Source organism: Hemitrygon akajei, chromosome 26 (assembly GCF_048418815.1).
Source record: "Hemitrygon akajei chromosome 26, sHemAka1.3, whole genome shotgun sequence".
Lineage (NCBI taxonomy): Eukaryota > Metazoa > Chordata > Chondrichthyes > Myliobatiformes > Dasyatidae > Hemitrygon > Hemitrygon akajei.
In genome coordinates this window covers 23,379,531-23,391,672 of record NC_133149.1, presented here as the reverse complement: position 1 = coordinate 23,391,672, position 12,142 = coordinate 23,379,531, and the positions used below count along the sequence as shown (strand labels likewise).

The window sequence follows — 12,142 nt, the reverse complement described above, 5'->3', positions numbered from 1 at the left end:
GTTTATACAGCTAAGCTCCAAAGACATATGACTCTCTGCAATTAAAGAGCTACTAATTCTGGACATTCACACAAAAGGAAACATCTCCTCCTCATCTAATACTCATGAAGAACCCCCAGGAATCTTATATGTTTAAATCACCCTCTCCCTCTGTTTTCAATACCAGTGGGTGTACGTGTAGTCTGTGCAATCTTTCCTCATAAGATAACTCGAGCTTTCAGGGCATCAGTCTGGTACAACTTTTCTGAACAGGTTCCAATGTATTTAACATCCTTCCTGAAATGTATACAGTATTCCAGATGTGGTCTTATAAATCCCCTACATAACTGAAACAAAACCTTCCTACTTTTAGATTCCATTCCCCCTGCCAATAAACAATAACATAATGTTAGCTTTCTCAGTTATTAGCTGCACATGCATGTACTCTATCTTCATTATCCACTGCGTTACCATCCATAGATTAACATACTCATGAGGTCGGCTGTGTATTACTGGGAGAATTGGTAAATACGTTGCATTTCTCCAGAGCCCTCTCTTACATTGTCTGCTGAATCTTGTTCGCCACGAAATGGATCGCATCTTGTGCTGGCAACCGTTGAGATTTCAGCAGTGTGCAGCTGGTGTTAGGGTCGGGAATGCTGGGACTGGAAGGGTGTGGCTTGACTGGGGTATGGAATATGTGTGACCAGGAAGCCCCGAGCCACAGGGAGAATCAGAAACAGTTGGAGTCTGGAATGTGGATAGATCAGTGGGTGAAGCTGAAAAATGGAGTCTTTTAACAAGATGTAACCATCATGGAAGTCTTATGACTTGACCACTGTTGGACATAATAGCTAGTGGTCATTGACAGCAGCCATAGAAGTATTTGCAACTTTTTGTTATCTGTGAGGGCCATGCTCCTATTTCTGGCGCATAATTAGTATACTAGCCTTTTGTAAACAATGCACTAGGATACCCAGGTTCTACACCATCTCAGATCTGCATTCAGTCACCACTTCTTGTCCACTTTTCCTGCCAAAATGCACATTTTCCCACAATACGCTCCACTTTCTAGATCTTTGCCCACACCTCTCCATGTCCCTTTGTAGCCTTTCTATATCCTCTTCATAAATTGCTTTCCCTCATTGTGTCATTAGTAAATTTAGTAAATGTATCACTGATGTGTTCGTAACATAAGTTATAAATAGCTGAGGCCGCAACACCATTTTTTTTGCGTATACCACCTATTGCATATTGTCAACTAGATAACATAGAATATAGAACATAGCATAGCACAGTACAGGCCCTTCCGTGCACAATGTTGTGCCAATCTTTTAATCTACTCTAAGATAAATCTTACTCTTCCCTCCTACATAGCCCTCCAATTTTTTTTTCCATCATCCATTAACCTCTCCAAGAGTTTCTGTGACTTTTGCCAATCTTGAACTTAGATGATGTCCTGACGGAACAAAGTACCCTATCAGGGCATACGGGCCAAATCCTCAAGAATTAATAATGCACTTCTGAATACCAGCTTGCTAAAGTCATTGACAACCAGTTATTGCTAAGGAACTTGCATTCAATTTATGTGAGATATGATTTCATGTTTATTACGTTTGGATTAGTTGTTCCTCCCTGAACCAGTTTTTTTTTACATAGGAGACACTAAGCACAGTACAGTAAGAATTAGGGAAAGGAAACAAAGGTGTAATGTGTTAACAAGATGTAAGTACAGATTACAATAATGAGATGAAACCCTTTTTTGCAATGTTTTTTTTCCCAAAGCCTGTGATGGAAATGAAACCCAGGTGGGGTGTAATGACTGGTATAGAATATTATGGGCAAAGTGTGTAATGGGGTGTGTAATGGGATATGTAATGAAGTGTGCAACTGGAGGAATACCACTTGATTTACTGATTGAACCAGAACATGTCTGCTTGCCTCATTTGGCAGCTATAGTCTTGCCTGTGATTCTGGAGGATGTGCATTTAAACTACAGGCCTTTTGCACTGACCTGGGGCTACATTTTAATACACTTGTGAGCAAATGCCTCATTGTCAAAGATATTGCCCTTTGTAGGTGTAGGATGAGCTGCTGCTCTTTGGTTGTTTCTTAGCTGAGGTTGACTATAAAGATATCCTGGTGTTAATAGAAGAAGTGCGCTGACTCATTCTGGTTGTGTGTCCTATATCATCTCTTGACCTACACCACAAGAGCAAACTGCATTAATTTTAAACCTGTCAGGTGAGGCAGATGACCTTGGGGCATGGACTTGTACTTGGGACTGGGGTATTAGAGCCATAACAGAAACATGGTTAAGGGAAGGGAAGGACTAGTAGCTCAATGTTCCAGGGAATAGGTGCCACGTGCTTGATAGGGGTGGAGGGGGTTGTGCATTGGATTAGGGAGAACATCATGGCAGTACTTAGGAGGGGAATCAGAGGAACCAATGTAGGGAAATATAATTATAAGAATAATTGCATTGTAACAGAAGGTGATTCTACTTCCCTAATATTGACTGGGTCTGCCATGGTGCAAAAGGCTTGGATGGGGCAGAATTTGTTAAACATGCCCAGGAAGGTTTTCTTAAACAGTATGTAGATTGCCTTGCTAGAGAGGGGTCAACACTTGACCTCCAGTTGGGGAATGAGGCTGGGCAAGTGACTGAAGTGTCACTGGGAGAGCACTTATGGAATCAGTGACCATAATTCTGTTAGATTTTAAGTAGTGCTGGGAAAAGATAGGACTGGATCACAAATTGAATTCCTGAATTGGAGCAAGGCAAATTTTGAAAACGTTAGACTAGAGGTTTCCAACCTGGGGTCCACGGCCCCCTTAGTTAAGGTAAGGTTCCATGGCATTAAAAAAAAGTTGGAGATCCCTTCCTTAGACAGACAGACAGGCTGTTTACAGGCAAAGGGATGTCCGGAAAGTGGGAGGCTTTCAAAAGTGAGGTGGGGAAATATCCCCTCTTGAATGTAGTGTAAAGCTGGCATGATTGGGGATCTTGGTTAATGAGGCATATGGGTCTGGGGTTGAGAGGGTGAACAGCTTTAAGTTCCTTGGCATAAACATCACCGAGAATCTCACGTGGTCTGTACATACTGGCTCTGTGGTGAAAAAGGCACTACAGCACCACTTTCACCTCAAATGGTTGAACAAGTTTGGTATGGGCCCCCAAATCCAAAGAACTTTCGACAGGGGCACAATTGAGAGCATCCTGACTGGCTGCATCACTGCCTGATATGGGAACTGTACTTCCCTCAATCGCAGGACTCTGCAGAGAGTGGTGCAGACAGCCCAGCACATCTGTAGATGTGAACTTCCCACTATTCAGGACATTTACAAAGACAGGTGTGCAAAAAGGGCCCAAAGGATCATTGGGGACCCGAGGCACCCCAACCACATACTGTTCCAGTGCTTCCATCTGGGAAATGGTACCACAGCATAAAAGCCAGGACCAATAGGCTCTGGGACAGCTTCTTCCACCAGGCCGTCAGACTGATTAATTCATGCTGACACAACTGTATTTCTATGCTATATTGACTGTCCTGTTGTACATACTATTTATTATAAATTACTATAAATTGCACATTGCACATTTAGACGGAGACGTAAAGATTTTTACTCCTCGTGAATATGAAGAATGTAAGTAATAAAGTCAAGTCAATTCAATTCATATTGAGTCTTGGCCAAGGAAAAAAGGAAGCATATGCCACATATACATAGATGGGATCAAACAAATTCCTTCACATTCAAATTTAGTTTGCCTCTTAAGATCTCCCTTAAGAGGAAAATCTAAATACTTAAGATTTCCTCCCTTTTAAGTACACTCCTACATCTCTTTCCCTTTTGAAAAGAGATGTAGGAGTGTACAAGAGGGAAATTGGGAGGACAAGAAGAATACATGAGATAGCTTTGATAGAATGATGAGAATCCCAAGAGATTCTACAAGTATATGAAGAGCAAGACAGTAACTAGGGAAAGAATAGGTTATTTTGAGGATCATTGTGGTAATCTACATGTGAAGCCACAGGAGACGAAGGAAATAAGACCATAAGTTATAGGAGCGGAATTAAGCCATTTGGCTCACCATTTCATCATGGCTGATCCAATTTTCCTCTCAGCCCCAATCTCCTGCCTTCTCCCTGTATCTCCTCATGCCCTGATCAATCAAGAATCTCTGCCTTAAATATACATAAAGACTTGGCCTCCACAGCTGCCTGTGACAACAAATTCCACAGATTTGCCAGCATTTGGGTAGACAAGGAGTGATAAGGGAAAGTCAGCATCACTTTTGTGTGGAAGTTTATGCCTCAAAAATTGATTGAGTTTTTTGAAGAGGTAATGAAGGTAATTGATAAGGCCATGTTTTAAAATGTTGTCTACATGGATTTAAAAGTTTTTCATTAGGTCTCACATGGTACACTAGTCTGAAAGGTTAAAACACATAGGTTCTAAGGTGAGCTAACCAACTGGATATAAAGCTGGCTTGGTGGATGGAGACAGGTGGTGGTAATGGAAAGCTTTTTTTCAAATTGGAGGCCTGTGACCAGCAGCATACCACAACGATCAATGCAGTGCCTTCTGAGTTGGAATGAAAATGTTGTTAACATGGTTAGTAGGTTTGTGGATACACCAAAATTATAGTGTAATGAACAGAGAGGAAGGCTATCTAAGATTACATAGAAACATAGAAAACCTACAGCACAATACAGGCCCTTCAGCCCACAAAGTTGTGCCAAACATGTCCCTACATTAGTAATTACTAGGCTTACCTATAGCCCTCTATTTTACTAAGCTCCATGTACCTATCTAAAAGCCTCTTAAAAGACCCTATCATATCTGCCTCCACCACCTTTGCCGGCAGCCCATTCCACACATTCACCACTCTCTGAGTAAAAACCTTACCCCTGACATCTCCTCTGTACCTACTCCCCAGCACCTTAAACCTGTGTCCTCTTAAAACGGGATCTAGATGGACTGGGGAAGTGAGCCAATAAAGAGCAGGTGGATTTTAACTTGGACAAGTGCAAGTTATATTTTATGGACACAAGGGATTCTTCAGATGCTGAAAACCTTGACCAATACACACAAAAGCTGAAGGAACTCAGCAGGTCATGCAACATCTCTGGAAGCTAAAAAACAGTCAATGTTTTGGATCAAGAACCTTCATCTGGACTCAGAAAGGGCCTCGGCCTGTTATGTCGACTAGTTATTTCCCTCCATGGATGCTGCCTGACCTGCAGAGTTCCTCCAGCTTTTGCGTGTTTTGTGAGCTGCATTTTTGGCAGTTAAACCAGCTCCCGATTTGCATAGTTAATATGATCCTGGAGAGTGTAGTAAAACAGAAAGGCCTCGGGGCATAGGCAGGGTGGTGAAGAAAATGTTTGGCATGCTTTCCTTCATCAGCCAGGGCATTATGTACAGGCATTGAAACATTATGTTGCAACTGCACAAGTCATTGGTGAGACCACACATGGAATATCATAAGGCCATAAGATATGGGAGCAGAATTAGACCATGTGTCCCATTGAGTCAGCTCCATCATTTCATCATGGCTGATCCATTTTCCCCCTCAGCCCCAATCTAATGCCTTTTCCCCATATTCCTTCATGCCCTGATTAATCAAGAATTCATGAACCTCTGCCTTAAATATACCCATTGACCTGGCCTGCGCAGCCACCTGTGGCAACAAATTCCACAGATTCACCACTCTCCGGCTAAAGAAATTCCTCCTCATCTCCATTCTAAAAGAATGCCCCTCTATTCTGAGGCTGTGTCTTCAGTTCTTAGACTCCCCCACCATAGGAAACATCCTCTCCACATCCTTTCAACATGCGATAGGTTTCAATTAGGTCACCCCTCATTCTTCTGAGTACAAGCCCAGAACCATCAAATGTTCCTCATGTGATAAGCCTTTCAATCCTGGAATCATTTTTGTGAACCACTTTTGAACCCCCTTCAAGGTCAGTACATCCTTTCATAGATATGGAGCCCAAAACTGCTCACAATACTCCAAGTTAGAACATAAAAACATAAGAAATAGGATGCATATTGTATACATTTCTCTGACATTAAATAGAACCTTTGAACCTTCCTCACCACTGACTTAATCTTCAAATTAACCTTTAGGGAACCCTGCACAAGGACTCCCAAGTCCCTTTGCACTTCAAATTTTTGAATTTTCTCCCCATTAGAAAATAGTCTATCCTTTTATTTCAGAATCAGAATCAGGTTTATTGTCACCGGCATGTGACATGAAATTGGTTCACTTAGCAGCAGCAGCAGTTGTTCAATGGAATACATAAACTAGCAGAGAGAGGAAAAAAAAAACAAAGTGTATGACTATACACGTCTGAACACTGTATTCCATCTGCCACTTCTTTGCCTATTCCCCTAATCTGTCTAAGTCCTTCTGTAACCTTTCTGCTTCCTCAAAACTGCCTGGCTATCTTGGTATTGTCTGTAAACTTTGCCACAAAGCCATCAATTCCATCATCGAAGTCATTGACATATAACATAAAAAGAAGCGGTCCGAACACAGACCCCTGCGGAACTCCGCTAGTCACCAGCAGCCAACCAAGAAAGGCCCCCTTTATTCACACTCTGTGCTTCCTGCCAACCAGCCACTGCTATATCCATGCTAGTATTATGCACAGTTCTTGTCACCCAGTTATCAGAAGGATACAATTCAGCTGGAAATGGCGCAAAAAAGATTCACAGCGATGCGAATGGAACTGGAGCATTTTAAGTTATAAGGAGAGGCAAGATAGGCTGGGACATTTTTCAGGGGTTGAGGGGTGACATTATAAAGGTTTTTGAAAATCATGAGGTGAGTAGATATGGTGGTTTTCCCTGGGGTTGGAGAGTTGAAAACTGAAGGATACTGATTTAGTTTGAAAAAGGAAAACTTTCAAAGCTCAGATATAGTTCTTCTTCAACATGGATAAATTGGGTGAAATGGCCTGTTTCTGTGCTGTCTGACTCTGACTGTATGGCACAAGAAACATAAACTGATCGCCACGTGTCCTATGAGCGTTGGTACCATTTTGTTGTTTGCAGAATGGACCTTGCTTACACTAATCAACAGTGGTCACCCCAGTATGTCCTTTTGATGATGTTTCAATGAATTTACCATGGTCCCTGATATATTTCTATTTTCCTTTATGGTGCATGCTCTGCTAGATCAGTGCTCGATCCTTCCCAGCTCTCTAATTAGTTCAGCAAATTACCATTGACTTGAGCATTATTCACCATTTCAATTAATATTGCGGTTTTAGGGTTGATGGTGTGGCACAGTGTTGGTAAGGATCGCAAGAGTATTTTTGACTACAATCTCACAGTGAGATGGTGATAATGAAACGTCAGCATGTTTTATCTTCCTCATTGTAAGTAAAATTGAGAAAGTATGTAATTCAGACCACCAATTGTTAAATTAACGGGATTTTTTAATATACTTATGATGCCCAGATGGAGGTTTTTCAGCCCCATATGCTTGTGCTGACATTTTGAAAGAGCCATTTAATTACTCTCCATATCCAATTATTTATAAAACTTTAAATGACTTATATTTCATGACCTAAGGATGACAAAAATTCATCCTTGGACCAGTAGCTCCAAGGATCCAGTATCATAGAACCTGTCTATCATATACTGTTTCTGAATTTCAGTGTTCAATTGATTCAAAATTCAGCACACAGCTAAATCATCATACTAGCTTGTAATGTTTATAAAGCGCACCAGCAGTCCATTAGCCAAGAAACAGAATTTAATAAAACTGTGATGCAGTGGAGCAGTAATAGTGCCGTTGGCTCTCAGAGACAAAGATCAGGGTTCACTTCTATCTGTGTGGAACTGAACGTGTTCTGTATTATTTTGGACACAACCGCTGGGCGCCACTTTCCACCCACGTCCCAAGGATGAGCAGGTTGGTACATTCATTGCCCCACTGTAAATTGTTCCCAGTGCGTAGGTGGTGGCAGAGTCTGAGTGAAGTTGCTGAGAATGAAACCGATGTGGGATTCGTATAAATGAGTTGATGGTGGTCAGTGCAGTTACTGTGGGCTGAAGGGCTTGTCTCCATGTTGTGTCTCTCTCTGACTAAGTAGGTAGGAAAATTGAGAAAAAACAGTGAGTGAGATTAACTGGATTAGATCCTGAGTACATAATTATATTCCTGTTAGCTGCCAGCAAAATGTTGCCTCTCTTGGCACCAGTCTGGTGTCATCTATTTTTTAAACAGCTGGAGCCAAATGATTTCCTTCTGTGCCATACTACTGTTACTCCCTAGAAACTGTTTAGTTCATGAGTAGCTGAACCTCTCAGACCAGGTGGCCCCACGTTCAGTCTCAGGCTGGATGACAGACGAAACTGAACTCCTAATCTCCCTGTCCCCACACCTCACATCGAGAGTTCGATTCATCTACTGAAAGAAGGTGTGTCGAGGGCAGGAACGGGCTTGGCTGTGAATTCCCCTATAGCTTCCTGAGACTCAGTGCAAATCCCACTCTCCACTATGAACAATTAAGCTGCAGTCAACCAATCAAAGGGAGAGGAGAAGGCAGAGGACTATAACAGAGGACTGAAGGGGAAAGAAGTGAACAATGTTCCCAATTTTGTGATATTTTGAAAATTAAACTCGGTTTGTGTTATGGACACTGAACAGTGCTTGGAAGATAACTTATATCCACCCAAGATTCACATATATGTCAATAGTTTCATTGGTGTACCAACACAGCTTTAAGGCACAGCATTTCCTAATTTTCTGGAGCACACTGCTACTGCCAGATTTAACAGTGAGATTAATGACATTAGGCGTCTCATTCTCTCTTAGGACAGCAATGTGTGATCTTTCCATATCTTGTCCATAAAGTTTTAAGTGAGAGATTTCCCATGCTTCTGTTCCACTGTAGCTATTTACACCATCTCTCATCCAGCTTCTTTTGTAGGCAGATCAAGCAGCGTCTGTAAAAAGAGCTGACATTTCAAGTGGATATTCTTTCAACCTGCTATCCTTGTCTCATTATTTCTTGCCCCCATCTTTCCCGTTCAACCTTGCTAATCTGGCTATAATCCTTCCTTCCAATTCCTACCTTGGTTCACTGGCATGAAACACTAAAAGTTCCTTAGATCCAAGCATTTTCCAATTCTATCAAGAAGTCATTAATGTAAAAGCATAATCCATGAGTACATCCACTGAGCAAGTTCTACTGTTCAAATTGATCCTGGCTCCCTTGACTCATCTTGGGCTGTACCCCTCTCCACTAATGCTGCCTAAATTGCTGGATGTATATATTGTTGTTACACCTCACTGGTTGAAGTTTTGATTTGCATATGTAGAAGAGGTAAAATCTTCTCAACAAAATATTACCAGTTTATAGCACACGTTGATGGTAGCCACTGTATAATCTATATTCAGAAGAGGAAAACTAAAATGCTTTCCAAATTGACTCTGCTTCTGTTGCCAGGTTAGCGACACTGGTATGTACATCTGTGTTGCCACAGGATCAAGTGGGGAGACTACCTGGAGTGGCTACCTTGAGGTGCAAGGTAAGATGCCATTAAGTCACATCACATCAACTAGGAAGCAAACAAAAGCAAGGGCAAGTCACTGGTCTTTGTTAATTAATTAGAATTAAAAGGTAACATGGAAATACAAGTTTATTTATCTTATATTCTTGATGATGGTTGCTGAATGAGACCGACAACAATGAAGAAAATTTGCAATTCAAATAAAAGCATTAATACAGGTTCATTTCCCCAGGTTCCTTCAGCAGTGGGATATTGAGATTCCACATGAGCAATTTTAAACTAAGGTCTAATAATATACAGTTACAAACCTGAATTAATAATCTCAGAATGAGAGTTCACATCCTAATGCGATAGAATGGAAATCTGAATTCATTTAGAAAATTTGGAAGCCATTATCGGTGCAAATGATCTTGCACCTGTAAGACTTTAGAAGTCCAAATGATTCCCTAGATATTCATGGAGGTGGGGAACTTGGTCTGGCCCATATGTGACTTCAGCCCCACAGCAACATGGCTGAGTTTAAAGCACAAGTTCCTGCAGATGCTGGAAGTCCAGAGTAACACACACAAAATTGCTGGAGGTCCTCAGCAGGTCATCTATGGAGAGGAATAAAGAGTTGACATTTTGGACCGAGACCCTTCATCGGGACTCAGTTTAAAACACCCTCTATCCGTTCAACATGCTGCTTGGATTCTGTCAAATTATGAGGAAGCTCAAAAGTACTGCTGATTAATGGCATCCTTGACATTGATTCCCACATCCTAAGCATATTTAAAAATGTCCCATGGTCTTAAGGGTTGAGCTAAAAATCCCTGACTAAAAGGGAAGGTGGATCTTAAGCAGTGGAGAGGAGGAGTTCGGATGTGGAGGATGGCAGAGGATTGGGGGAAAGGATGATTATCGGCCGATACAAAGGAGGAGAGCCCAGTTTGACAATGCCAACTCAGAATCACCTTCAGCTAAACTATTAATAAAATTCTCGATAAATATCTAGGCTTTCCTTATAATTGCTTGCAAATGAACTCGCATTCCGATAGATTACTGTCTGCTCGATTCTCTGTGTCACAGCTTGACCTAGAATGAGGGAAGTGCAGTGTTTAAACAAACATCTTTGATTGCATTGGAGAAAATAATGGACTGTAAGTAATAAGTGAAGGGGATTGTGCATGTGGAGATTTAACGGGTAGCTGACTACACTTGCTGCAGAGTGGAGCTTGTTAGCAAAGACAGTGATGCTTGCAGACGGCAGCTACTGCCTTTGAGCCTCTGTTCATGGGTGCAGTTTGAACATGCGTCCCAGCAGTCCCAAGGTAACGCAGCAGTCTCGAAGAAATAAACATTCAAGCCGAATCATCTGCGGAAGGACTTCAGAGTACAAATTCAACGCTTAGTGGATGCACAGGGCAGCAGATCAACCTTTAGCTTTAGGCTGTCAGCTGCAGGGAGGGCAGAGTTTGCTGAATTCCCTCACAGATTTCTGTTCCTATTTGTATTTGTGTTTCTTTATTAGCCTGTAGCTCTTGTTGCTGTTATCTAAAATGGCCATTTCTGCACCATTTGACCTTGAGTGGCAGTGTAAACAAAATACAATTGGATCCAAGGGACAGTGACTATATTTGATTGTGACATCCAGACTTTCTGTGGTTGTATAAGGAGAGATACAGGGGATCTCACAGAATACAGCTGATGGACATGCCTATGCTTCAGGTTTACAAATACAAGAGAGCAGGATTCTTTGCATTTATGTGGCACCATTCAGGATGATCAATGTTTAATAGACCTTTTATTATTTGACTCAGATTTTTACAAGGCTACAGAGGAGATATTAGAGCAGTTGGGCCAGATGGGGCTGATGCCTCGCTGTAATGAACCAATCAACCAATAAACAAATAGATAGAAAGATAAATAAATAAATGGGTGAATGGATGAATAAATGAATGTGTAGTCAAAGAAGTGAATTTTGGAATTTGAATGAAAAGGGTTCATCAGCGTGAGGGGCTTAGGAGGGTTTCCACAGCACGGGATGTGGTCAGCTGAAGGAAGGCAACCATTGAGGTTCAAAGGTTCATTTATTATCAGAGTATACAACTCTGAAATTCTTCTTCTCCAGACAGCCACAAAACTAAGAAAGAAATGAAAAGCAGCACGATCATCAAACCCCAAATCCCCTCTCCCCACACAAAAAAGCAGGCAAAAACAGAACAGGCACATAAACCCCCAAATCCCTCCTCCTGCACAAAAAAAGCAAGGAAGATCGTGTGAAAAACACAGAATATAAAAACCAATAAATTCTGGAAAAAAAAGTCTACAGTCCAAGTCCACATCCAAAACATAGAAAGCCTGGGCAACACTCTCCAGGCATATAGCAGGTTCTCCACTCTCACTGATGACTATGAGTCCAGAACTGGAGGACTCCGAGATCTCTGAGACTATCTTGACTTTCTCATTGGTGTATTAACTTCCCTCTTTTCCTTTTGTTTCTATGAAAATATGAACATATACAGGGCACAGAACAGATGGGTAGGTTGCCCTCAGTTAGCTCATCATCGTCACCCTCAAAGACAAGGTTCAAAATGCATGGCTGATTGATCACAGGATGCATTTCAGTAAAGTTACCTTGTTACAGACT

General features: G+C 41.6%; 1 protein-coding gene across 6 annotated transcripts in view; it reads left to right on the top strand.

The window, feature by feature from the left end:
- The window catches only part of robo3 (roundabout, axon guidance receptor, homolog 3 (Drosophila)), a 569,123-nt gene that overhangs the window by 476,322 nt on the left and 80,659 nt on the right, over positions 1–12,142 (top strand). For all 6 annotated transcript variants that reach the window (XM_073029734.1, XM_073029732.1, XM_073029730.1 and 3 more), the window contains exon 10: positions 9,450–9,531. In XM_073029734.1, coding sequence (XP_072885835.1) covers positions 9,450–9,531 — 82 coding nt within the window. The remainder of the gene's footprint in view (positions 1–9,449; positions 9,532–12,142) is intronic.